At 40.4% G+C, this 25,766-nt stretch overlaps 1 protein-coding gene across 4 annotated transcripts in view; it reads right to left on the bottom strand.

The window, feature by feature from the left end:
* The window catches only part of ECI2 (enoyl-CoA delta isomerase 2), a 29,603-nt gene extending 5,600 nt beyond the window's left edge, over positions 1-24,003 (bottom strand). Inside the window, exons 1-8 of one of the 4 annotated variants that reach the window (XM_057399325.1) lie at positions 23,809-23,991; positions 11,855-11,912; positions 7,391-7,553; positions 6,049-6,147; positions 4,210-4,401; positions 3,777-3,846; positions 1,840-1,942; positions 139-259 (exon numbers count right to left, since the gene is read on the bottom strand). In XM_057399325.1, the coding sequence (XP_057255308.1) occupies positions 139-259; positions 1,840-1,942; positions 3,777-3,846; positions 4,210-4,401; positions 6,049-6,147; positions 7,391-7,553; positions 11,855-11,865 (759 nt within the window). In that variant the 5' untranslated portion in view covers positions 11,866-11,912; positions 23,809-23,991. Of the gene's footprint in view, positions 1-138; positions 260-1,839; positions 1,943-3,776; positions 3,847-4,209; positions 4,402-6,048; positions 6,148-7,390; positions 7,554-11,854; positions 11,913-23,808 lie in introns of all 4 variants that reach the window. The other 3 variants (XM_057399326.1, XM_057399324.1, XM_057399327.1) reach the window with 3 other exon arrangements.
* Between the last annotated feature and the right edge of the window lie 1,763 nt (positions 24,004-25,766).

The following is a 25,766-nucleotide window of genomic DNA, read 5'->3' as shown; positions in this document are numbered from 1 at the left end:
TATAGGTGTTCCTTGGCATAATATAAAAATACTTTACACCTGCGTGCTCTTTTCTGTGAAATTAACCCAAGCCAAATAATACTAGTTACAGAAAGAGGTGTAAAGACTGCCTTGGGATCACCTATGTAATGTACTTACCCTGTCAGAAGCGTAGATAACATCACACAATCCAAGGACCGTTACAGTGATTCCAATAGCTGGGCCATTTACCACTGCAATCAGTGGTTTCGGAAAATCAATAAATTGACCCACGAACTCTCTAAAGCAAAGGAAAGAGACGTCCTTGTCTTCCATTAAATATAAACAACTTTCAAAACATGTTATTAGATACTGCATACCCCCCCCCCCCCCCCATGAGCCAGATTCTATGTAGCATGTTTCTGACCATTTTCCAGACAAATTCTGACAAGGTAAGATCTGAAATACCTGCATTTCCTTACCAACTAAGAATCAAACACATACATGTCAGCACAACTCTCCTAGTGCCTGCCATCAAGTTATGAAAGTGCTGTCCTCTTCAGCTACAGTTACGGAATACAACTCACTAACAAGAACAGTCTTTTGACCTGTCTATCCATCTGATTATACAGCCATCTTAATCCCACCCATGGGATATCCATTCCCATCACAGACTATTTTACAGTGAAGCCCCAGCAGGCACAAAAATTATGATGCTACCACAACGCAGAATTGCCTCATGCTGTTCTGCATGGGTTTGAGAAACTGTATTTTGTTTCACTTATCAAGAAGTGCAAAACAGATCCTCAAAATACAGCATTTTTTAAAAGTTAACAATGTGGTAAAACTCCACTTCCCTGGCATCACTGTGCAGCAGTTGTAATAAAGCACCCTGCTTGTGTAGTAGTAGCAGTGTAGCAAATACAGTCTTCTCACAAGAGCAAGATAAAAGACCATAAACTACACGTGAGACTATGCATTGTACCTAACACCCTATAAAACACTGCAGGCTGGAACACTTGCCAGATGCCACTGAATAACATCTTTGCAGCAGATTCAGGCTGCATTGTTATCACTTTGTAGGGGCAACTGTGATCCACAGACAGCTGGCCTAAGTGAAAACTGCAAAACTGAGTACTCTGCTTGCAGTTCATCCTTAAAAAATAAATCAAAACCATTGTTGCTTTTTATGTATTTTAGAGTTTCCATCAACTGCAAGTGCTTGAGGAAGCAATACAGCTTGCGAGCATCTCTCAGATGTAATCATCACATAAAGAAGTAAAAGAGAAGACAAAATCTGGTTAAATAGGGAAGAATTGAACATGTTTGTCCCAAAAAAGCATTTCAATCTCTGTGTGAAGTGATGCCCCTGATTTCCTTGGCAGCAGAAAACAAAGTACTTTAACAGGTAGATTCAGACTCTAAGATGGAACAAGCTCATTACACTCAGTCTCTATTCAAAGTAGTCTGACACTGAAGGTATTTTGGCATGACCTGCTAGTGTAGACATCATTGCATAGTAACAAGAAAGAAAAACCCCACAAATTTTTCATTGTAGCATACAAACTATACAGTCAAAATTGTGCTTTTGTCATTCTATCTGCATGTATATTGGGGACTAAAAAATAAAATTGAGTCTTTAGCATCATTGTACTTAAATTTTGCAATATTCATCTCATTTCCTCATTTATTTAATATGATTAATACCAATTCTCCCACATGCTCTTTTTGTTTATGCATACGGCGAGCCCTCAGAGTCATCTAAATGGATGTATTGTAGCATAACTGTGTCCCTGCTGCCATGTTTTCTAATAATGCCCGCAAATTACATTTTACCCATTATGGTAACATATATATATATATGAAATCAAGATGTTCTACTTGAGTAATGCTGCTCCATCATCTGCCATCTTCTTCATCTCACCAGGCTGGACATTAGTAAAATTATTCAGATCATTTCCACTACTATAGTAGTCTCCATTTCCTGCAGAGAACACATGAATAAATACACCAATGGTTTCTGAGTAGGTATGAGAAGCTTCCATTTATTACATTTACAAAAGCATTTTGTTCTAAGTATCTAACATTATTATGTAACTACAGGGATTGTCTCAAAGTATACACACTACCTTAAAGGACATCTACAGTTTAAAAACAAGTTTTGACAATTCACTGAAAAACAATGGGTAGAGAGCCAAAGAATATTAAATCTGAAATATTTGAGAGGGGGGAGGGAATTTCTTTTTTCTGTAACATTGTCCGAGTGAAAATATTTTCTTTCCCTGCATACCGGTTCAGAGATTTTTTTCTGTCAATTCACGATCATTCATGCAGTAAGATGCGAGAAACTAGTGGGGTTTTTTAAACAGGAAGATGGAAATGTAACTTTAAGCATCTCCTTTCATCCCTCTTCAAACTGATGAAGGTATCAAAATTACACAAAATGACCTATTTAATATGTGGCAGAAGATTCATGGGGTTTATGACCAATTAAGGTCATTCTAAGGATAAGACTGACAGCATAGAATTGATATTATTATACTGAAAGGTAGATTCTTCAGAAAGAAGCAGATAGCCTGTTAGTGAATGTATATGTCAGTTTGAGGCACCATCAAAAAAACAAGGAGTATTTAAAAGCTAGACTGCATGATTCGTGTAAATCATTGTATGTTCCATGAGGACATTCACAGGACAGGACCTTGCACAGGTTAGCACATCCACTACTTTATGCAGTGATCTTACTACGTAAAACAGAACTGAAAGGCTTGTGCAGAGGTGTTTGCTATTTAGTCCTAGCTATACATGTGTTAAACATTCCAGTTGTGTCGACCACCCTTCTCATTTTGTAAGGACTGTTGTGCCTAGTTACTGCTCCTGAAAGGAAATTGAGCAAACTCACACCTTGTGTTCTAAGGAAAGACAACCACGGAGAAGACTATGTATGCAATTACCTCAGAAGTAATGAATAAACAGGCTTAAGCACAAATTCACCTTGCTTACTTAGCTTACTTACACTACTTAGCTGCCAGCCAAAGCTCAAGCTTTGGCTAATTTCTTAAATGCACACCTATCTGCAAAGAGGATGTGCCAGATAGGCAGTGCATGCCCTCAGCCTTTCTGTCCCTCCCACCTGCCCTTGCCATAGTCAGCATCAGAGATGGAACAAACTGTCCTCTAGAGAATCCCAATGATATGTCCCTAGAGCAGCTAAATGTCACAGACAGCTGAGTTTGGGCTTCCATTTCACCCTGTTGAGCAGTCATCTAGCTGCACACATCTGGTGATTGCAATGTATGTGGCTGGGCCAGGTTGTAACTTGCCTGACCAACCCTTTTCCATGGCAGCCACAGAAGTCAAACCACCTTTTTTTTCCAATGATCACAGGTAAACATGCAGTGTAAACTCTGCTTGCCATGCCAGTGCAGGACTTGAGGGACTTGATTTTAGTATGTTCCAATGTATCACAGGATGAGATAGAGTTGACTAAACCCATACCAATTAACTCTAAAAACAGTAATGAAGATGCTGTGGAGCAGGTATTTCAGCTACACAAAGTAATAAAGCCCTTCAGGAGTATTCCATGTCTATCTTCTACATCTCAAAGGTTTTGCTATAACATCAAGCTTGCTAAAGAATTTGAAATACCACCTTGAAAGAATATTGCCCAAGTACTTTGGAAAAATCTTAGGTCTATATTAGAGGAAAGAACTTCCTCAAATAATTCTATCTTAGTCTAAATACAGGTAGATAGTTCATGTTAGTACTGTACTTTGGCACAATATAAAACAAAACCAAGAGAGGAATGTGAAGTGTCATACCAGTAATAACTGCTATGGTAGAATCATCTTTTCCAGCTTCTTGAAGTGCTTTGATAATTTCTCTGTACATCTGTATAAGAGAAAAAATAAAAATAAAAATCAAAGTACAGTCCAATCTTGTATCCACAAAACAGGCTAATCTTCCTGCAGTTTGCCATTTTAATTTAGTGCAGACTGTAATCCTATATTAAGTTTGAAAGAAACCAAAAGACACAGAAAATCCCAATCTGTAAAATTTTAGCTGAATGGTTTCATTATATACTGGATATTTATTCCTTAGGTTATCATCGGAGTCAAGATACTAAGCCCTCAAAATTCAGACCACCATGCTTCAGTCAGCTCTGCTAAACCTGTAGTACTGATTCTTTAAACACTTAAGTCATTTACCCAGTAAAGAAAAAAAATATTAGTCCTCCCAAGTTAATTTCTTTACCATATGGTTGATGGCATTTTTCCTATCAGGTCGGTTAAACATTATCTTTGTGATCTTATTTTTGGTGGTAACTATTATTGTTTCATAGCCATCATGCCTGCCCTCTTCTGGGGAAACTTCTTCCTTCTGTGCAGCAGGTTCTGCAGAGACCAGACTTGCGACAAGTTCAGCATATTTCTGTCTGGCATCATCCTGTAAGACAAGAAAAGGAGAGGGGGAGAGGGATGACAAAAAAACCCCACACGAGATCATCAAAAGCTGAAATGGAGACATGTTTGTTATACTATTCATAAAATGGGTACCTGGGGAGTCAGGGACAGGGGTGGGTGGGAAGTGACACTGTGCTTCAGGACAAAAAAACAAGCAAAACTCAGTTAGAAAGCATTCTAATTAGGGAGAGAAGGGGAAGATGCTGTGTTTAAACACTACAGATCATGCTTAAAGTTATCTGGAAAGCAGCAGCCATGGATCTGCAAAATAAAAGTACACATGCCAAGAGGATGACATTTATTTTATTGGAGAAGTGCCCCCATCCACAGCTGAGATTATCAGAGAGATCTTTATCATATTCCCAGCATTTACACATTTCCATGGGTCCTTTGTTTCTACTTTGCAGTTGGTCATCTCTCCAACAAAATGAAAGTTTTTATTTTAGAACACATGCCGCTGAAAACAGGACTGCTGAAATGGGTCTACTGCATTTGAAGACAGTAGCTTTCATTTAGCCCAAACACAACATGCAAAAGCCTGAAGAATCCTGCCTCTGTACTTCTACAGTAAGAAGCAATTTAAAAGAATTTTGAATTTTAAGTTCTTGGTTGTTACAACCTATTTTCTTGAAAGAATAATATACTTCAATCAACTCTATAATTCATGATCTGTAGCAAGTGAAATTGTCTATTCCTTCTCCACTATAATTTCCAAGAGGAGATTCTTTTCTGTAACTATTTCTTGGCTACTCCTAAAAACTGCAAAGCCATCTCAAGAAAAACCCCAACCAAACAACATAAAACATACCCTAGAAACCATAAAGTAGCAAAAGACTATGTTACTGAAATGAAGCAAGCATGTTTTCTTTTAAAAGAAAAAGAAAGCAAAACCCCCTCGTGATTAAGTAATACCTTTTACTGATCTCAGAAACTACTCCTGAACAGCAGGCCTAATGCAGCAGTAACACAGCTGGTTTGTAAAGCTTATGCTTTCTTCACTTAAGAGTAGCAGAAGAAACTGTGGTAGCTATATATAATGTCAGACTCTACCACAGTCTGCACGAAGAAAAGAACACTTATGCAACTTTGTATCTTTATTCTTCCTGCTTGCTTCATTTAAAGTAGACTTCTCTAAAGGTTATGAAAGGTATTAAAGATGTCAAGATACACTGAGAAAGAATGAAGAGAGGCTCTCAATATTCCATTTTTCCCTAGTCTTTCAGAGGCATAAAAGACCAGCATTTTAAAATGGCGAAGTTATCAATATGCTGTATTCACAGATTTGTCCTTTGTTGTAAGAACTGAGAATCTCAATCCATCTTTCTTAAAGAGAACAGCAGAATAGAACACAAGGTGAAAAACAACCTTTTTACTGGAAGTCACCACACACATAAGATCTCTTACACTGACGGAAGCTGACAGTAATATAGAACTAGGCTTACACAGTAGAAAAACCTCCTAAAAATTGAAGCAGTGAAATGACTGTAGAATACAGTGCAAAATATTTTGGCATCTAAAGCAGAGCTACTGAAGCACCATGCAGTATGTTTAGACATCAGGCATTCACTTATAGACCAGGCACTTAAAGGTAATCTAGAAAGCATCTAAGTGAAATGATAGGTATTATCACCTGAGACAAATTGCCAAGAGAATTCCATGCATCCCACTTGGCTTTCTTGACAAAGTCCAGCATACCTGGTTTTGGAGCATTGCAGGGACCTTCAGTAGCCTGAAAAGAGAGTGAAACAACTTTAAACCTTTGATTAAAGTTCAGATGCCTTGGTAGAAAAGCTGATGACTGGTCAGGATACATAAATTCATCTCTGATACAGAAGGCATACCTCAGGTTTGGGCAATATTCAGACAGTTCACATAGCATGAAGTTTTCAGCGTCTGCTATTCCCTGACACCTGGTGCTGGGCTTTCAGAACCTAACCAATATGAGATGCCAAAACACCCACGCATGTTAAGCTCTCCTATCTCAAAAATAGTGGAAGTTTCCTACTTAAAAAGAAAGTTAAAGACTTGCAACCTGTGTGAACAAAGAAAACATTGCATAGGATCTATTAAGTTGGATCTTACTTCAAAGTTGGTCCTATTATGAGCCAGAGTAGTAGACCAGTTAAACTGCAAGAGTCTGAGCTATCCTCAAGTATTCTATGATCAGTTTTCCTGGAAAGCACACCACTGGAGAGAAATATTTCAAGTAGGAGGCAGAAAAGAAAGCATACATTTATGACCTCATTATCACTAACTAATAAAACTACCTGGAACAGTCAGCTGTTTAAGTTTTTATTTCAAGGAGCAATTGATTGCCTTCTTCAGTATAACAAGCAACAGCCTGTACTGACCCCACAGCCAATCTTGACCCACAATTACTTCCCCAAATACCAGTACAAACCCCACTAAGGACTTGTGGCTGTTTCTACAAAGGTCTTCCTTTCTGTAGGCAACAATAACGTTCACTCAAAGTGTGGAGGTACAGTTCCTCCAGGTTTAAAACCAACCAACCAAAGGAGACAAAAAAAACCACCACACCCCTACAATGACCACACAAAAAGAAAACAACCAAACCACCCAGAAATCAACCTGTAGATGTCAACACCCTTATATTACAGGCCCAGCTGACTGACTGTAGATACAACAGATTTAAGAGGAAGCACAAGGCATCTTTCCAGAGGTGTGTCAATATATGCTATTTGGAAAGCATCACACAATGGATGCAATTTGGTTCTATTTCTTTGAATAAAGGTTTCTATTCAAAGCATGATTTATAAAACAGGTTTGGTTTCCCTCAGAATTTAGGCAGAGTTTGAGGGGCTGGCATTTCAAGAACAGAATTTGAGCACCTGAAATGGAGAACTTGTTAAGGCACAATACATTTGAACAACCCTTATTTTAAGCAAATATTTCACAGGTCCATGTTTTCGTATTACAAATGCTCCTTCCAAAACAAAACAAAACAAGCCTACCTGTTTAAACAAAGCATATAGCTTCAACTTAGTTTCATTCCCAGGATCCTTTTTCAAAAGCTTCAGTTGTTCTTGAGCCTTTTCAAAGTCTTTCTGGCTGACTTGCATGGCGGCTGCAGTCATGTGCAGGTGAACCGTTGGAATGCAAACAGCTTGTGTTCGCCTGTTAGTAAGTGGCATGAAAAAACCCATTGCTTAGTTTTTGTGTAAGACTAGAGGAGAAATGAACACGCTGCTTTTTAACATGTTTAAAGTAAATTTAAAACATAGTATTTGTACCCACACTGATCAAAACAGCAACAAGCAGCAAGATACTAAAAGTCATACAGAAGTTGCTTTAGAAGTTTGATTTAGCTGCCACATAATTGACCTTGGAGAACATGATGCTCTCTGCCTAGTATATAAAGTGCTAGATTTAACATTGCTAGATGACAAAGAAACTATGCAGTAATATACCAAATGATCATATTTAGACCACTAAATGGTACTAGTGGTAAACTAACCTTTTACTGTTTCTGGAATAAATCAGAGCACTACAGGGTATAACTATGACAACCAAATAACAAACAGAATATTTTTATTGATTGTTTAAATCTCATCCCCCTGTACTTGGCACTGGTGAGGTCACACCTTCAATACTGTGTTCAGTTTTATGCCTCCCACTACAAGAAAGACAGTGAGGTGCTGGAGCGGGTCCAGAAAAGAGCATGAAGCTGGTGAAGGGTCTGGAGCACACGTCTGAGAAGGAGCAGTTGAGGGAAGTGGGGTTGTCTGGTCTGACGAAATGGAGGCTCAGGGGGGTCCTTATTGCTCTCTACAACTACCTGAAAGGAGGTTGTAAGGAGGTGGGTATTGGCCTCTTCTCCCAGGTAACAACTGATAGGACAGGAGGAAAGGGCCTCATGTTGCACTAGGGGAGATTTAGATCGGATATTAGGAATAATTTCTTCTTGCCAAGCACTGGAACAGGCTGCCTAGGGAAATGGTGGAGTCACCACCCCTAGAGGTATTTAAAAGACCTGTAGATGTAGTGCTTAGGGACATGGTTTAGAGGTAGACTTGGCAATGTTAGGTTAATGGTTGGACCTTAAGATCTTAAAGGTTTTTTCCAACCTAAAAAACAGCTTTATATGTCTATGAATTAACCTGAGTATATACAGCCTGCTTTTCAAGTCGTGATCTTCTATCTCAAGCCACTTCAATCTGAAAGCCCCATTCTCCAATCAGGGCAGCATAAGTGGACACTAATTTCAAAATGTACTTTGGTAAAAGACTGGCTGTGAAACAGCCTGCAAACACTTTGGCAGGAGGGGGAGTGGGAAAAGTGGTAAAATATTCTGGGAGAACAGCTTTCCACTAGGAAAAAAAAAAGGTAATTGCAGAAAAAAAAAAAACAAAAAAAAAACAAAAAACCCAACTTGTAAAAGCAAGTTTACTTCAACAGTTTGGAATCAAAAGCCAAAAAGTCTGATAACTTTGGCTTGTTTCAACAGGAAAAAAGTATGTTGTCTCAACTCTTTTTTCCTAAATTGCAACACAGGTTAAGCATTTTTACTATTTTTAAAATGTTAGCAGTTTACATAAAAAAATTCCATAAAAAAAACCAAACACAAACCCTCCTCCAGCTTTCCTCATTCTAAATTACAGGCACAGTTGTCATGTTAGAACATCATATATGATAGATTTCATAATCAGTCAGATTTGAAAAATTAATGATTATCTCAAATGCAGACTGATAGAATCCTTAATCATTAATTCGTGAACAACTCAGTTACAGAGCCATCATTTAAAAGTCATACTTAGCATTAAAATTTTACTTTTTTTTTTACACACATAATGCAAATTTTAGAGAAATTCTACTGCTTGTTTTCAAAAATAACTTCATTGCTCTTCTTAAATAAAACTTATTTTCTGTTGCAAGCCTAAAAGTTGCAGGCAGATAGTGTGAAGAATGCCAACTGTGCCCAATTAATTTGATTACTCTTACATTTCATACAGATAGAAGGTTTTAGTTGTCTTGTAAAAAAAGTATTTGTAACATCTATTGGTTTTAAGTCCTATTACAGATCTTCTGTGTTAATAAAACCCAAGTTCCTGGTATCATGGGGCTACTGTGTTTGAATGACAGACATGGAAAGAATATTTTCTGTTATACACAAAAATTCTTTCATATAGAACCAATTCCAGATTCTCCTTCAAAAACTTATGCTAGTAAAAACTATCTGAACAATACAAAATGGAATAGGCTCTCAAAAAGGGCTATAGGAACAGAAAGTCTTTTTACTTAAATTGAGCAGCTGTAGGCCTTTATTAACAAGAAATGCATCCAGACAAACACCATTAACCAGCTGCCAGTTTCACTAACATTCAAACTGATGTGTTCAGAAAACTGTGTCAGAGTTTAACAAGTTTATCCCTTAACCATCTGGGAGGCCAAACTTGTGGACTTCATCTCCAGCAGCAAAAAAATACCTTGGACAGGAAGAAAATGTACCTAAATAGTTACAGACTCAAGTTTTTTTTTAACACTGAGTTTCTTTGATTTGTCTATCCTGGAGTCACAGAACATAGTGGTTACTTTCAGATCCTATCTTCAAACATGTTCTTAAAGTCACATTTACAGGAAGAAGAAAGCGAGAGTGCAAGAATCATAGAACAGTTTGGATTGGAAGGGACCTTCAATGGCCATCTAGTCTAACCCCCCTGAAATGAGCGGGGACATCTTCAACCAGAGCAGGTTGCTCAGAGCCCCATCCAGCCTGGCCTTGAATATCTCCAGGTATGGTGCATTCACCACCTCTCAAGGCAACCTGTGCCAGTATTTTACCATGCTCATTGTAAAGAATTTTTTTTCTTCATGTCCAGCCTGAATCTCCCCTCTTTTAATTTAAAACCATTGCCCCTCATCCAACAGACCCTGCTAAAAAGTCTCTCCTCAGCTTCCTTATAGGCCCATTTTAAGAACTGAAACACAGCAATAAGGTCTCTGTGGAGACTTCTTTTGGGTTTGGTTGGGTTTCTCCCTCCAATTTTGCTAGCCATCTTTGGGTTTATTTGAATGCTGCTGTTCCCAAGATTATCTGTGTATCAGGTACAGTTTTATTTGCCAGTCTAGGCAGTGACTATACTGAAGTGGATTCAATGCTTAAAAGGGAGATTTGGGGTTACACCATGTTTGACAATCAAGAATTCACTCCCGCTTGGCTATGGTCAATATTATAAATAGGCTTTAAGAATCTTTTTTATACAAGATTTCATAGTGACCATAAATTAACAAGAGTTGAGGATGGGCAGCTGGGGAGAGGGGAATAGCATATCAGGCAGTCTGAAGGTATGTACACACATTTCCTACAGTTAAGGGGTTTTAGCATTTAGCTAGTCACAAGTACTCTTCCTTATTAACGCAAAGTGAACAACTAAGAAGAGGAACAGAAAACAATTAGCTGAATAAAAAGTCTGATTGGGGGCAAGTGGAACGATCTTTCAGTAAGTCCAGTCTCAGAGCAACTTTGCTTTGCTGTTTGGTCATATCCAGTTTTAATTCTTAACTTACTTCACCCAAATATTTTGTAGCTATCTATCCACTTTTAACATTCCATCTTTGATTCTTCTTTTCCTCCTTACCTCCTGATTTGTGATAGGAGATTGTGCAACTTAGCTGCTTATTGAAGCCTGGTTACAAGAAAAAACCTCTTTCGCTTTCACTTGCTGCTTGCAGCTTAATTCTCTATAGGATAGCAATGATTCACTCCTTGCCATCTGCTTTCTGATCTCTAGAGGACATTTACTACGCAGTGATGATCACCAGTTGCCAACATGCTAAGGCTAAGCTGACTGTTATTATTTATTAAGGATGAAAATGCAAAGGGAACATAAAGCTATTTCACATTTTGTTCATCTTAGGCATTCCTCAGAGGTATATATGAGTATCAGGTAGGAACTCCTTTACCCGAAGTAGACCACAGAGTGAGGACGTAACTCACTGCTACATGTCAGCACACACAACAGCACTGCCATCTCTGGGACTGCACAGTGATGCCATGCCAGAATCCTGAAGACTACAGGGCAAGAAAGGCTGTTGTAGCACTACAGGTATAATTTGTTGCCGTTATCTTGCAAGCCCACTGTTGGCCCTCTTCACATAAACACCTCTTATACTGATAAACATTCAAACATATAAGTAAGATTTGAAAAGTCAATTACACTGAAAGTAGCTTCTCACTGATCATATTAGCAAAGACTACAAAATTTGGTAAAGACAGGACCTTTCATTACTGTGTAGTTCTGTCGCTTGTATAAGGACTTTATGGACTTAAAAATACCAAATTTCCATAAAAAGATGGCTGCTCACTTTCCAACTTCTAAAGCAACTTAGCAGTTTCTTCATTAAGAATACACAGAAGCCAGAAGATCTCAGCACAGAAAATATCAGACATGCTCAGCAAAAGAAAGGGATGGATATACCTGAAATCCATCTTTCATTTACTTAAATAAATGGTTTTCTTTAAAACATTAGTAGATCCTGGGGAAATAAAGCACAGACAGAAGCAGTTAAAAAATGCATTAGGATTAAAAGCAGCGGGTGGTGCTAGAAACATGTGGGTTTAAAACTCCAGACAGAGCTGGAAAATGCTCCTTTCACATTACTGTAACCAGCTTTAGAGACAAGGAAGAAAAAGAACAGGAAGTGTTGTCAGACAGAAGCCAGCAGTACATTAAACTGCCACTCGATGGATCTTGGAACACATGCTTAATAGATGATGTATCTTTTGTACATTCAGTGTAATACTTCAGATAACGCATATGACATCTCTTCTTTGCCACGATAACTACCACTAGGTGCTGTGATCTTTTTTGCTGCTCTTTCCACACATTCCTTATGGGGAACAGTGAGCAGCACAGTAACTGCCTCTTGCCACTTCACACACACCTGGTATGAGATAATTATAAAGTGGCAATTTTTCTTCTGCTCATGTTCCATCTTAAGAGAAAATTTAAGAAAATCCTGGTTTGCTGCTGCTGAAGTGTTTTGGGTTTTTTTTATTTTTTTTTATTTTAAGATAGGATACGAAGCAATCAATGCCCACAAACCTCAAGGTGCCAAATGTTTGGTTATAACCTAAAACAAGCTTCTGATTATGTGCCTCTCAAGAGTCTCTGCTAAGAGAAGACAACATATATTGCCCAGCCCATTACTATTTCCAAGGAACCAGCCAGAGCTTCAGCTGTTCTACAGGGCTCAGGAGCCTGAAACTTACTCAGAGCACTTCATCTGGTCTGCTCTGGCACCAGCAACTGCTGCTCTGAAAGGCTGCTGCCAAGTAAAGCCAGGGTGAAACCAAATGAAACCTCCTTGCTCACTGTCCTCCTTATGCTGGGCCACACACATCCATAGTGGAGGAACCATGAGCCTTCCCTAACAAGGTGACAGGGTAGTCCATGCCTACTGGCACCTGGCCATGGAGTATTCTCGCTCCAAGCAGAGTCTCAGGCTTCAGACCACCCCAGCTTTCAGTAGCACTTCTCCCATCTTGATTCTCCCTCAAAATTACACTGATTTTTCTCCCCAGAGAAGAAAGGGATCTGGAGAAGGAATAGCAACCACTGATCAATAGTTCAGCTACAGCAAGGGATGTAGGAACAGAGCTGGTGGGAAAGGTTGCTACCTTTGCAATTGTGGCAGCTGTTAGGAAATGAAGCATGTGAGGGGAACTGAAACCAGTATTTAAACTGTAAACATGAGAAAGTAAGTGGACCATCTAGAAAACGAAATTCAAGCTGACACTCTGACTGCTCTTATTTCCTTCCCCCTCCCCCAATACTTTATATCAGAATCTTTAAAAATAACATTAAAAGGAAAAAGATTGATAACCAAATAACAATGACCAAAGCATTAGCAGTAACACTACATCATAGCTTTCTCTGTAACTTAGAAATAACATTACAATTTTTCATATTCACTTGCAGTATTTTCTGCATGCAATAAATCTGTACTTCACTGTATTTTGATGAGCCAGAAGAAGCTACTGTCTGCGCTGTTAACATAAAAACCATTAGAAGTTTTAATCTGCAGGTTGCCCAAGTCATCATTCTTCATGCCATTGGTGATATGCTACTGAAACCAAACAGCTATTTACCTACACAATAATGTAACATAAAGGATTGATATATTTTCACATAGCCCAAGCACTTACACAGCAATAAGAGCTTCCCCCACTCAGCTGAAGGTGGAAAGGCCTAATGTCAAACTTCTGTCATACCTCTCAGTCTTCCTATCTGCACAAGCTACCTAGAGCTGAGCTGGGAAGAGACACCTGGCAGTGCTAAAGCAAACTGAGCAACTGTGGCATTTTTGGAGCAACCACTCCTCCACTGGTGTTAGACAAAAAAGGAGTGGTATGTGAAGGGTGGATGACTAATTAATACAGAGATTCTGTGAGGGAGGCCTTCTGGTTGTAAAAGCCAAGCAACCCTCTCTCTTTATGCTATCCTGTTACAGGCTTCTTCCAAAGAAGATTTGACTAAACACACTATTTCTTATCATATACTCTTTTCAGGTTGTTTCATTTTTGTTTGGTTTTAGTGTTTTGTTGTGGTCATCTTTTTCTCTCCCTGCAGAATTATGTTGGTTATCATGGATGTCTATCAAACGACTATGAAGTCTGTTACGATATCTTGTCAGACTTCTAGGTGGAAGCAGTATCCTTGTAACAAAGTTAGTACAACTTACAAACAGGAGTTGGGTAGTATGTAGTGATAATGACTTACTACAGAAGCCTCAGCTTGACAATTTTTACACTAATGAAGTCAAATTACTTCAGCTATTAATTTCTAGTCCTGTCCTTTCAAGTTTCTTCTCTTATACTGGGAAATGTGGAGTAACAGTATCTGACAACATGAACATCTTCCTTTGTAACCTCTGTCATCCTGAAAAAGCCTGCACCTGCTTCCACTACTCTCTCCTGTGAAAACTTCTACTTTCACCTCATTTGTATGCACCTCATTCAAGATCCTCTGCTATTTATTAAAGCTAAACTAATTCAGAACACAGGCAGATGAAATTAATCTTCATTCAGAAGATGGATAAGCAGAGACTACCCCTACCAATTTTTGTCTGTTCAAATTTCTGTAACTGATATGTTTTCTAATATCTAACACTGACAAAAGATGAAAACACAGTTAAAATAATTGAGTTGCTCCTTTGAGTTAAAACCCAAACCCCAAAGTTTTCATGACAGTAACTTTGAGAGCTTCCAACCAACAAGTCAACTAACTTGCATGCAAAGCAGTCTGTACTTCACAAGTTCACAGGCTCACTCTGTTAAGCTCTGCTTTGCTATCACTTACTATCATGCTCTGTGGCATCAGCTGAATAGCAATCCAAGTCAGTAGGTTGCAGCAGGCTAGCATTAGATTAACACCAACTTAGCAGCCAGAGTGATTTTATTTCTTCATGCAGCAAGAACCGGTGCACACATCTGTTTGATAAAGCGAGGCTACTCTTGACTTGGCTACTGCAGAGACCTATTCAAACAAGTGCCTCACCTGTTAGACCAAAAAACAGTAGAATCATAGAATAGTTAGGGTTGGAAAGGACCTTAAGATCACCTAGTTCCAACCCCTCTGCCATAGGCAGGGACACCTCACACTAAACCATGCCACCCAAGGTTCTGTCCAACCTGGCCTTGAACACTGCCAGGGATGGAGCATTCACAACTTCCGTGGGAAGCCTATTCCAGTGCCTCACCACCCTAACAGGAAAGAATTTCTCCCTTATATCCAATCTAAACTTCCCCATTTAAGTCTTAATCCATTACCCCTTGTCCTATCACTACAGTCCCTAATGACTAGTCCACCCCCAGCACCCCTATAGCCCCCCTTCAGATACTGGAAGGCTGCTATGAGGTCTCCACGCAGCCTTCTCTTCTCCGGGCTGAACAGCCCCAACTTTCTCAGCCTGTCTTCATACCTAAGAAAGTCTCATCAGCACCAGAGTTATTCTCCAAAAATCAATGCATCTGTTTCACGTGGGGAAATAAAAAGTTTCATTAATCATGGTGATAACATGGAGGTGTTGATGACTCAGTACAAAATTTTCCTAAACACCAAGAAAACAAACAAAAACCCCCAAACAAGAATACCCGTAAGGAAACAACTACCCCTCTCATTCTACCAGCACAGCCCCTGGTGATCCTCCATTATAATTTAGTTACTCCACACTAACTACAACATATTGCTGTCAGGTATTAGCAATGCTTCTAGTGTTCTGGTATTTCCAGTATCTCTAGCTAGCAGAAAAGATGAGTGCAACCAATTTACTTACTGCTGCTTTCATAAACAGAAACAAAAATGAATGTCAAATTACTTTCTCCTTTACATTAGAACATTTCAATAGTTCTTCTAAACGCAAGTTTGGGATATAAATCCTTATCAGCTTTTACTATTTTACACTCCTACGCTGTTTTGACATATAAGAACTACAGGGTAATGATGTGTCTGTTGGCAAACTGAAGTGCTGAATCTCTGTTGTTTAGTGTAAGTGGCTCAGCTGTGCTTAAGACTTTTTCCAATATCAAAGAATAGCTAAGAATCAAAGATCTAGATTATCATTCAGAGCTCTAAATCAGTCTGCTCTTTATGCTCTATACAGTCACAGTTAATATTCTCTCATCACAGCTGCTAGGAGGGAAAATGGCATTGTTTCCCAAAACCTTCGCAAGTGCTCTCTTTCAAGCAGACTTATCTGGACATGGTGAATAACTATAGTGTGACAACTTCCTGTACATCCTCAGTCCATGTAAAATATCTCTGCAAGCAGGAAGATTCATAGACATCCTCTCAAACACATTTGAAGTTATAACCATGAATTTTAGCAGAAAAATGTAGAGCTGTGATACTCATACATGACACTTGCCAGGAATCACTAAAAATTTACTGTAGTATTTGGAGGGCAGCAAACTCAAATAGGTTTTTTATGCATTCTTATCCAAGGTGACTCTAACAAAACAGTCATGAACAAACACCCAAAATAACTTTGTTGCTAATGGAGAAAGGTAAAGGCTACTTTTATTTTGCTTCTGAAGACAAATCTTGTTGACTGTATGGACAGCAAAGTAGTACACACATCGATGTTAATGGCTTTTGGACAAGTAGGCAGGTTTACGACAAGGACACAACCAGCTGCTGGAGTGTTCTGGGTTCAGCTGCAGCAGTTACTTTTCTCCTTCTTAGTAGCTGGTACAGTGCTGTGTTTTTGACTTTAGTCTGAAAACAACACTGATAATACCAATGTTTTTAGTTGTCGCTAAGTAATATTTACTCTGATCAAGGACTTCTCAGTCCCTCATTCTCTACCAGTGAGGAGGGGCACGGGAAGCCAGGAGGAAGCAGAGACAGGACACCTAACCCAAACTAGCCAAAAGGGTGTTCCATCATGCCCAGTATATAAACTGGGGACAGTTACCCTACCCAGAAGGCCCAGATCGCTGCTCTGGTTGGGCTGGGTATTGGTCAAGCAGGTGGTGAGCAATTGTATTGTGCATCACTCGTGTTTATTGTTTTCTTTTCCTTTTCCCCTTTTAGTTCTATATTCTCTCCCTTTGTTATTTCTCCTAGCATTCTTATTATTGGTGGTAGCAGTAGTGGTTTGTGCTATACCGTGGTTACTGGACTGTTCTTATCTCAACCCATGGGAGTTACATTCTTTTGATTCTCCTCCCCATCCCTCTGGGAGGGGGGCGGGAGGGGGTGAAGGGGGGGAATGAGAGAGCAGCTGCATGGTTCCGAGTTACCAGCTGGGCTTTAACCATAACAACTAGAAAACCACTGACACCCCTGCCAGTTCAGCTGAACCAGTGAAAGGAGACAAACAATTTGTGTGAAGTATACTTTCACTCCAGAATCCATGAGACATGGATACAAAGGGTATGGATACGAAGAACACCGAACAAGCTGTATGACAATAACAAAGCAGTATTTGTCAATGGCTTATCCTGTCCCAATCCAGAATTCAGATAATTTAGAATTCAACAAACAAGGTCTAAACGCAAAGTAACACACTTGGTTGTTTTGGCACTATTTCCAGCACCCACCACCAGACAAACCTACAGATGTCCTGTGAAAACCTGAGCAAATTTACATGACACAAACCTGATGGTAATTTGCATTTAGAGTTAAAGTACTTGCACACATGCAAGACTGGCAACAGTAGCCACTTATTTGTACTGCTAGAGTCAGCTAAGAATCCACAGAATACAATTAATCTAATATTAAAGAAATCATTTTTATTCCAACTTAAGAATGGAATCCCCTCTACTCAGCACTGGTGACACCACACCTGGGTTACTCCATTCAATCCCGAGCTTCCCAGTGCAAGAGAGACATGGACATTCTGGGAAGAGTTCAGTGAGGGCCACAAAGGTGATTAAAGGACTTGTGTATGAAGAAAGACTGAGCTGGGGCTGTTCAGCTTACAGAAGAACAGGCTCAGGGGGATCTCAGTAACATATATGGCATGTTTTGCACCGAGTTCTGATTTCCTGTTATTCAAATATTTTTAATTTCTTTATACATGCAATGTCCCAAAAACATTGCTAGAAATAAACCAACTTCTTGCAGACTGCTATGCAAGAATGAGGTATATCGGTTTTGCTCTCTTCACCAGATCACAGTTGAAGACGGAACATAACTTGCACAAGGACAGAAGTACAAGGGAAGAGAGAAATAAGTAGCTTCTTAGAATGGTACTATTCAAAGACAGTACCATGTACCCCAGCAAGAGCTCAAAGTTCCTAGCACCATATTAAATTAAAAAACAGCCAGACATTTGAAAATGTATTTTCTTTCTCCTCAAGAAACTCATAACTACATTTAAAAATAAGGGTAGAAAGAAACTGGTTGCTCATGTCAAGTGGGAGCTACATGAGAGCCCACTTTGCTAGACTTGAACAGCCATTCTCTCCAAAATTCAGTAACAAAAAGAATAGTTAACTACCACCTTACTTGAATTCATATTATCAGATTCTTTTGAACTCTGCAGCAAAGCTGCTGCAGAAGCACCTAGTGATCACTGACTTCAGCAGGCAACACTGAGAAGGTCACACCAACTTCAATGAAGAGCTGCTTCAAAGCAAATTAACAACAAAAAGCAGTGTTCCAAGCCAATCCATCTTCAAGACTTCCAGACACTTTGGCTTGATATTAGCTGTGAACTCTCAAATTCAGCTCAGTTTCATACAGTTAGTGAGCTTGCTGCTCCGGATTTTGTTTTGTTGATTTTAACTGCTGCATGTATGTCTGCTCAAAACAGTTTAAGACTGTGTTTAAATAAGGACACAAGTCTATTATGACACTTCTCTGGACGACTGCTCAATTATTTCACCACTACGTTTTCTCTTTTAAGCCATATTGGTAAATCAGCATGTGTAAACAAGATGTAGTAACTCAGTATTTGCAGAAAAAGCCTCCCATTAAGAGATTTAATTGTTCATTTTCCATTAACTAGTTAGGGTCAGTAGTCAAAAGACAGTGGATGAATTTACTCTTAACAGCTATGTTTCAGAATCCCAACCCTTAAAGAAAAAAAACAGAAATTTGAAATTCATGGGTGGTATGAAGATCCCTTCAGAAATACTCTGAAAGTTACCTTTCCATCACAATGTTAGGGGAAGCTGATTTTACCAGTATTCTGCAAAAGTCAAACTGAGCAAGGTTTCAAGAAAGAAGGCAATTTTTCTTTTAACAAAAATTATTGCTCCTTAAAAGATAAAGAAAATACAATGAGATCTCTGAATTGTGTATTGATCTGCACCAAGAAATAATGACCAAGCTTGGGGGCAAAACCAAACAAAACCAGGTTTAAAATCAAAGCAGTTATGTACTGTGCCTGATTTTTCTGGTGATCTAGCAAGGATCTGTGGTCCACAGATAAAGGTTGTGCAAGACAACTTGGCTCACAGGCATCAACTAGAGCTAGAAGCCTGGTTTGAAAATATAAGCCCAGTTACCTCAAGCAGGAGGAGGAGAGCAGAGTACTTAAGACCTACATGATCCAGCATAAGACAAGCAGATCTGATAAAGAAATCTGTCACAAGAAAAAAAAAAATGTCTGGCGGATAGAGAAGAGCACAGAGCTGAGCAAGCAAGCTAGTACAACCTCAGACACAGCACCAAAAAAAGCATAACTTAAGAGGCTCTGAAATCAAAACACATGAAAGAGAGCAACAGGAAGTAAAAAGCATATTCCACAGGGCCCCACAGTGTAGGATCAGGGTATGTGTTTTGCACTATGGATAAAACACAACCCTATGCATGGATGCATTTCCTACATCAACATGCCAGGAGGTGTTCCTTCCCAACTGCTAGAAGGTGGGGAAGTTGGTGGGCAGATATTCAGGAGGCTGCAGGGCACCTGCTGCCTATACCACACTAACACTGGCAGAGAAATCATACCCAACTCAGGCAAGCTCTAACAGCTGGGCAAAAGTTTCAAGCATAAAGTAACTTCTACTGCCAGCACCAGAACTTTTGGTACAAACCCACAGAATAACAAGTACTGTTAGCAAATAGATTTTTTAAGAATATATTCCGATAGGTTACGTGAGAGCAATACTACAAAAATCCAATCCTCCTCCTTGTAAAAGGGAATTGGACTGGGACTGACAGTCAGTAGAAAAGAGAAGGAAAGCAGCTGCTGCAATACAGAAATAGCACCTGGCAGCAGGAAAGTGGGTGAGAAGTGAAGAGGCAATAGTGTCTTGTGCCTTCCAGCCTAAGAAATCAGAACAAAGACACTAATATTTGTATGTCTGTACCAAACTACAGCTATCTGAACAGGATTGACAGAAAGGAATAAACATTTTCCACTACAGGGTTACAAGGCAGACTCCCTCTAAGGCCAATCAGCTTCTCATGGCCAAACCTGGAAAAAAGAAACAGGCCAGAAGAAAGGATACCACCAAACTTACTGGTCATCTCCAGGATGATAGTAGGCTTAAAGATGTTTTCCACAAGGCTTACACGCGCTCTGGGTGTGCTGACATCTGCCATTATTCCCAAATGCAGGAAACTTTATTGCATATCTGCAGCAGGGGAAGACTCTGTTTACATCCTCCTCACATATTAAAAATGAACAAACAAAACTCCATGATGCAGTCAACAGACCTTTACCAGCAACAAAGTATTTTACAGAATTACCTGGAATACTGAGCCTCTTCTCACTGACAGAGGCCCCAGAACACAGCCATTCAAGGAAGCCAAAAATAATCTCTCAGCTGCAAGAGTTCAGCTCTTCCTCCACCCTCAACAGAGGCATTTGTCCATAATAAGCACCATTTCACAGCAAGACAGCTCTGCCACCACCACGAACCCCCCCGGCTTTTCCCACGACCTACACCTGACTGGCTTAGTGGGAGAGAAGGCAAAAAAAAGAGCTGTAAGGTCTTCAGTGACAAACAGGAGGCAGAGGAGGAAATGGAAGGGTTATAATGTCCTGCTTTAGCCATCAATGTACCAAAGGGCCCTTGATAAAATGGCCAGCGAATGCAACTGCACTACCAAGCAAAGGATAAGCAATTCAGGGAGCAGATTCCATTAATTCCCAGACACAAGCAGAAAAGGGTTGCAGAAACTGCAAGGACTGTTGCATACTGTTCTGGGACTTAATAATACTTGAGTTCCTGCCATGCAGGTAGTCGGTAAACATGAAGATTTGTCATGAGACAATGAGGAGAAACCAAGAAGAGATTTGGGATGCTATTCAAGAGCCAGGATGGAAGCAAACTCAAACCCTTAAGACTGCTGCCTCCCAAGCTGAAGAGTAGACACTGGAGTAAAAATAGATTTACTGTAAACAGGAAGTATTCCAGGTATAGGCAAAGACCAACAAGGCTACATAAGCAAGGACAAACCAACAGCTTAACAGAAAATTAACTGGTTTTCAATCCACTTCAAAGACCAGCATTTATTAGTGCTCCTCTGAAAAAGGCTCTTTAGAGCTGCTGAGAAATAAAAGAACAGCTCATGGACAAATTGTTCTTGTCAAGATCTGACCTCCTTTACAGTTGCTGAGATAACTATATCAAGGAAAACACGAGGAAGTTAGGGTGTGACTATGCTACTGTCTTGGTTTTGATCAGGAGTGCTCTTGGAACAAGTCTAAGCTGTTGCCAATTCCATTCCCCTGGTTTGTGCTGTAGAGCTGTCCTGGCACATGCAAATTAGATTCCTTTCTAGATTAGATGAAATCACAAGATGCCTTCCAACTACTGATCAGCATTCAGTGCTAGGATCATACTACAACCAGCCCAAAGGAATCCCTGAAACAATTATACCATGGGATGCAGCTTTCCAAGCAGCAAACATTCCGTGCCCAGTGATCTGACTTGCCTTATACACAGATATGGCCTCACAGCAGTAGAGTTGTGGGTCTCCCACTTCAAGCAGCTGAACGCAAAGTGTCAAATGGCTACAGCCCTGGTAAAACTCTTTGAACGTCCATTTGTGTCAGCATTCCACCTCCTCAGACAAATTCAAAGTTGGAAAAATTACATATTGCAACAAGGCAGGATGAGATACTGACATGTGTGAGAAGAGCCTGCAGAACTCACAACTTAGTGTCTGAAAGGACTAGGAATGTCCTGCTGAGGAGGGAAAAAAAAGCAAAACAAAAATCAACAAACAAAAGCTGCTGAGAAGGCAAGAAACATTCTTTCATTATGCACTTCTATTTGTGTAATTTTTCCTCCCCATTACCCATTAGTAATATAGTTTTATGACCTTACTTCACATACAGAATCTTGCTGTTTCAAATACATCTGACTCCACTAGCCTAATGATGTCCAGCAGGTCAGTCTTTTACATGTTCTCCAATTTAGAATTGCTTCCCCTTCCTCTCACTGTAACAACTTAGCTGTATGAAATTAGTATTATTTATCTGTAGAAAACTTGCCTAAAGCATTCTCTTTTTGAAATAAGGGCAGAAGTCACACTGATCATACAATTCATATTCTCTTGGTTTCTCCCTGTATCTTAAGATGTTCAAGTACGTATTTCAAATAATTTCTCACAAAGCTTTGTGAGAAAAATGTTACTATTTAATGCATAAATTACCACAGTTTTCTGGTCAAGATGCACTCATGCTTAATGGAAGTACTGGAGTAAAAGCATTTCTCTTATGAAAATATACATTAAAACAATCAAATATGCATGTTGTTAACAAGCAGGGTATCCCAGGTAGTATCTATTGGTATGATGATACCTGCTTCACTATTTTGCTTAGGAACTTGCTTACCAAGTACACTTAACATACCAAATGCTTACTCCTCTTTAAATATTAAGCTGGTTTTGATAGAGAGAGGAAATTCCACAAATCAACACACTTTGCAATTCTTATTCATACATAAACAACTTTACAGTGGAATTTCCAGTTTAACCATTTTCAACAAAAATGTCAATCCTGCCATTCTAAACCTACTTGCAAGTCAAGCCATCCTTTTGGCTTTCCACAGCCTACCTAACACTGAAGGCATGCAGCTGCTGCATCATACACTAGTGCCCATAGCACTTTATTTGGAAACAGCTTAAGAGCAATATGTGATAAAGACACACCGCGGGAGAAATTATGTGACTATCTGGAAAGCTGTAGTAGTCTTAACAAGAAACCTTAATTATCCAGATATGAAATTAAGCTTGTTTTTTGGGGACTGATGAGGGGCAAAAAAAGGCAAACAAGAAAACACAGAATCATAGAATGGCTTGGGTCAGAAAGGACCTTAAATATAACCTAGGGTCCAAGCCCCTGCCATGGGCAGGAACACCTCCTTCTAGACCAGGCTGCTCAAAGTCCCATCCAACCTATCCTTGAATACTGCCAGTGATGATGCAGTCACCTCTCTGGGCAACCTGCTCCAGCACACGTTTGACCCCATATTTCAGTATGGTTTCAGATACTTTATCCCTAAGCCTAACCAACAGTTTCTTTGGTGGTTAAACATCTGCCTCAGGAAGGCATTAATTCCGTATTTCCCACTCCAACAGTGTACTCACACACTGAAAAGGTGGTTGGCATGGCTGGAAACGCCCCCAGCTCAACAAGAAACTTACCTCTCTCAGCTCAGGATGAGAGCAATGTCGCACTCTGCACATTAACCAGGTCCCTATGGGCTGCATGAAGGCTAACGCAGTCCATCAATACTACACAAGGCAGGAGAGCCCCGAGTTTCCACGCCGGGCTCCCGCGTGACAAAGATGGGACTGCCCAGGCCTGCGGCAAGGCCGGCCCTCCCGCAGCAGCGGGGCACTCGCACCTCAGCCCAGCGCCGGCGGTTCTCCCGACTCCGTGAGGTGCCCCACCGAGCAGCCCCAGAGGAGCAGGTGAGGGCTGCTGGGAAGCCACCCATGGCTTGCTGCCGGCCACTCACCCTGGGAGCACAGCGGCGAGACAGCAGCTCACAGAACGGTCCCTCCCTGGTGCAGGGCAGCGGAGAGTCTTGCCGCTGAGACGGTGCGATCGGAGCTCACCTTATTTCGCAGAGCGGCCGCCAACACAGCCTCCGGACGAAGGTCAGGGCCGCAGACGCCATGGCGGGGCGGGAGGCTAGAACTAAGGGCGGGAAGAAGAGGGGACGGCAAACCCCGCCCCGCCGGAGCAGCCACGCCCTCGGCTTGAGGGGAAGCAGCCCTTAGCTCGCCTCACAGGGAGGTTGCCGCCTCCATCGCCGCGGGGAGGCTTGGCTGCTGCTGGTGGTGGCTTCGCTGAGGGGCCTCGGTGGGAGTTAGGAGGTGAGGGTGTCAGATCTGCTCTGTCGTCTCTTAAAGCAAAACCGTGTGGCAGTGCTCTGTAGCCGAGCCCTGGAAAATGCACTTTGGGGTCAGAAATGGGACAAGCTGTCGTTGGGCAGCAGAAGTCGCTAGGGTGGTCTCCGAAAACTGAACGGGTGTGAAACCAGAGCCTTCATGGGCCAAAGTCACAGACTCGGCTTAGCTCTACAAATGCGCTTTGTAAGGGACATCGTGTTATTAATCAGGGCTATTAATTGCATTACTTATTTTTGCGTGTTAGGGGGCTCTTAAAAAGGTTTGTATTGTTTTCCCACACGAATCACCTGTTAGGCTGCTGAACAGCCCTGCGCCTGTACCTCGGTAGGGTTGGTGCTGTGTGAAGGTGGAGTAAGCGTTAGGGTCTGCCCCCTCTAACCGAAAAGATACCACTACATACTGCTAAGCGTTTGCTCTTTCAGCTTCAGCTCCTGAGGGTGTACTTAATTTTTCCTTGCCGATGTTACTTGCTACGTGAAAGACGGTTTTGTGTTTGTTAGGTGCTGGGAGGATCTTAATGATTCAGATAGTCAGCTCTGTTGGTTTCCTTTCAAAACACATCCACTAGAACAACCTTTTAGTCCTGGGGGTAGGGGGGGGGGGGGGGAGGTTTCTTGATTTGGTTTGGGGTTTTTTCCTCTCCCCAGAAGTAAATGCATGTAGAACTCTGAGTTCTCCCTCAAGAATAACTGTTTCAAAGCTGTTAGTGAACTGTGGGGTTTTCCTTTCTTAAATACTTGATTACAGTTTTCCAGAAGTGTATGTATCCATTAGAGGCTAGCAATTAGGACAGCACTTTTCTGCCCTCATACTGGGAAGGTCATGACGTGTTACTCTGGTCAAATTGCACGTAGCTTTTTTCTAACATGGCCTTGGATTCCAAGTACAGGTGCTCTTATTTGAACGTGATATGCCTTGTGTTTTACTTATGATTACACATCCAAAAGCCTAGCATTTCTTCAATTCAATTTTCTTTGCTGCATCTTAAGCTGACCTACTTAAAAGAGATATTTATTTATATTTTAGCCCCTCAGTGGCAATTTCCTCCTCTGCTACACAGGGCTGAGGGCTGTGAGGTGAAATTAACTCACTTTTGTAGAAGCCTTTGAAAGCACCCTACAAAAGGTGCTGTAGTGAATGCTGTTGTGGATCTATGTCCTTACTTAGCCCTAATCATGCAAAAATCACAGCTTTTAAGTATGTACCTTGTTAGTCAGCAACAGTATTTTTAATGCATAAAACCCAACTATGGTCTAAATTTTGCTCTGAGATACAGGAATGAGACTTTCTGTGAATTAGAAAGAGGAGAATTTGGCTTTAAAATTATGGCATTTGTTTTGCCAGTTAATAACACTTTTCTTACTTAAACCTTATGCACACAACAGTTTTAGTCTTGGAGTTTGAAAAGGCCAGAAAAAATCATTACAGAAATGTAATATAATGAATGCCAGCTGAAAATTTAGTAGTATTGTCCTTACTAATGTAATGAATCTAGAGAGGACTCTCTAGGGATCTCATTTAGTAAGTTGCTTCAGATTTATTGTTTGCCAAATGAGTCCCT

The sequence above is a fragment of the Pezoporus wallicus genome, unplaced genomic scaffold (genome assembly GCF_028554395.1).
Source record: "Pezoporus wallicus isolate ANWC-B61680 ecotype Strahan unplaced genomic scaffold, APGP_CSIRO_Pwel_v1 contig_818, whole genome shotgun sequence".
Classification (NCBI taxonomy): domain Eukaryota; kingdom Metazoa; phylum Chordata; class Aves; order Psittaciformes; family Psittacidae; genus Pezoporus; species Pezoporus wallicus.
The sequence above is the reverse complement of the archived record's forward strand: the minus strand, read 5'-3'. Positions and strand labels throughout refer to the sequence as shown.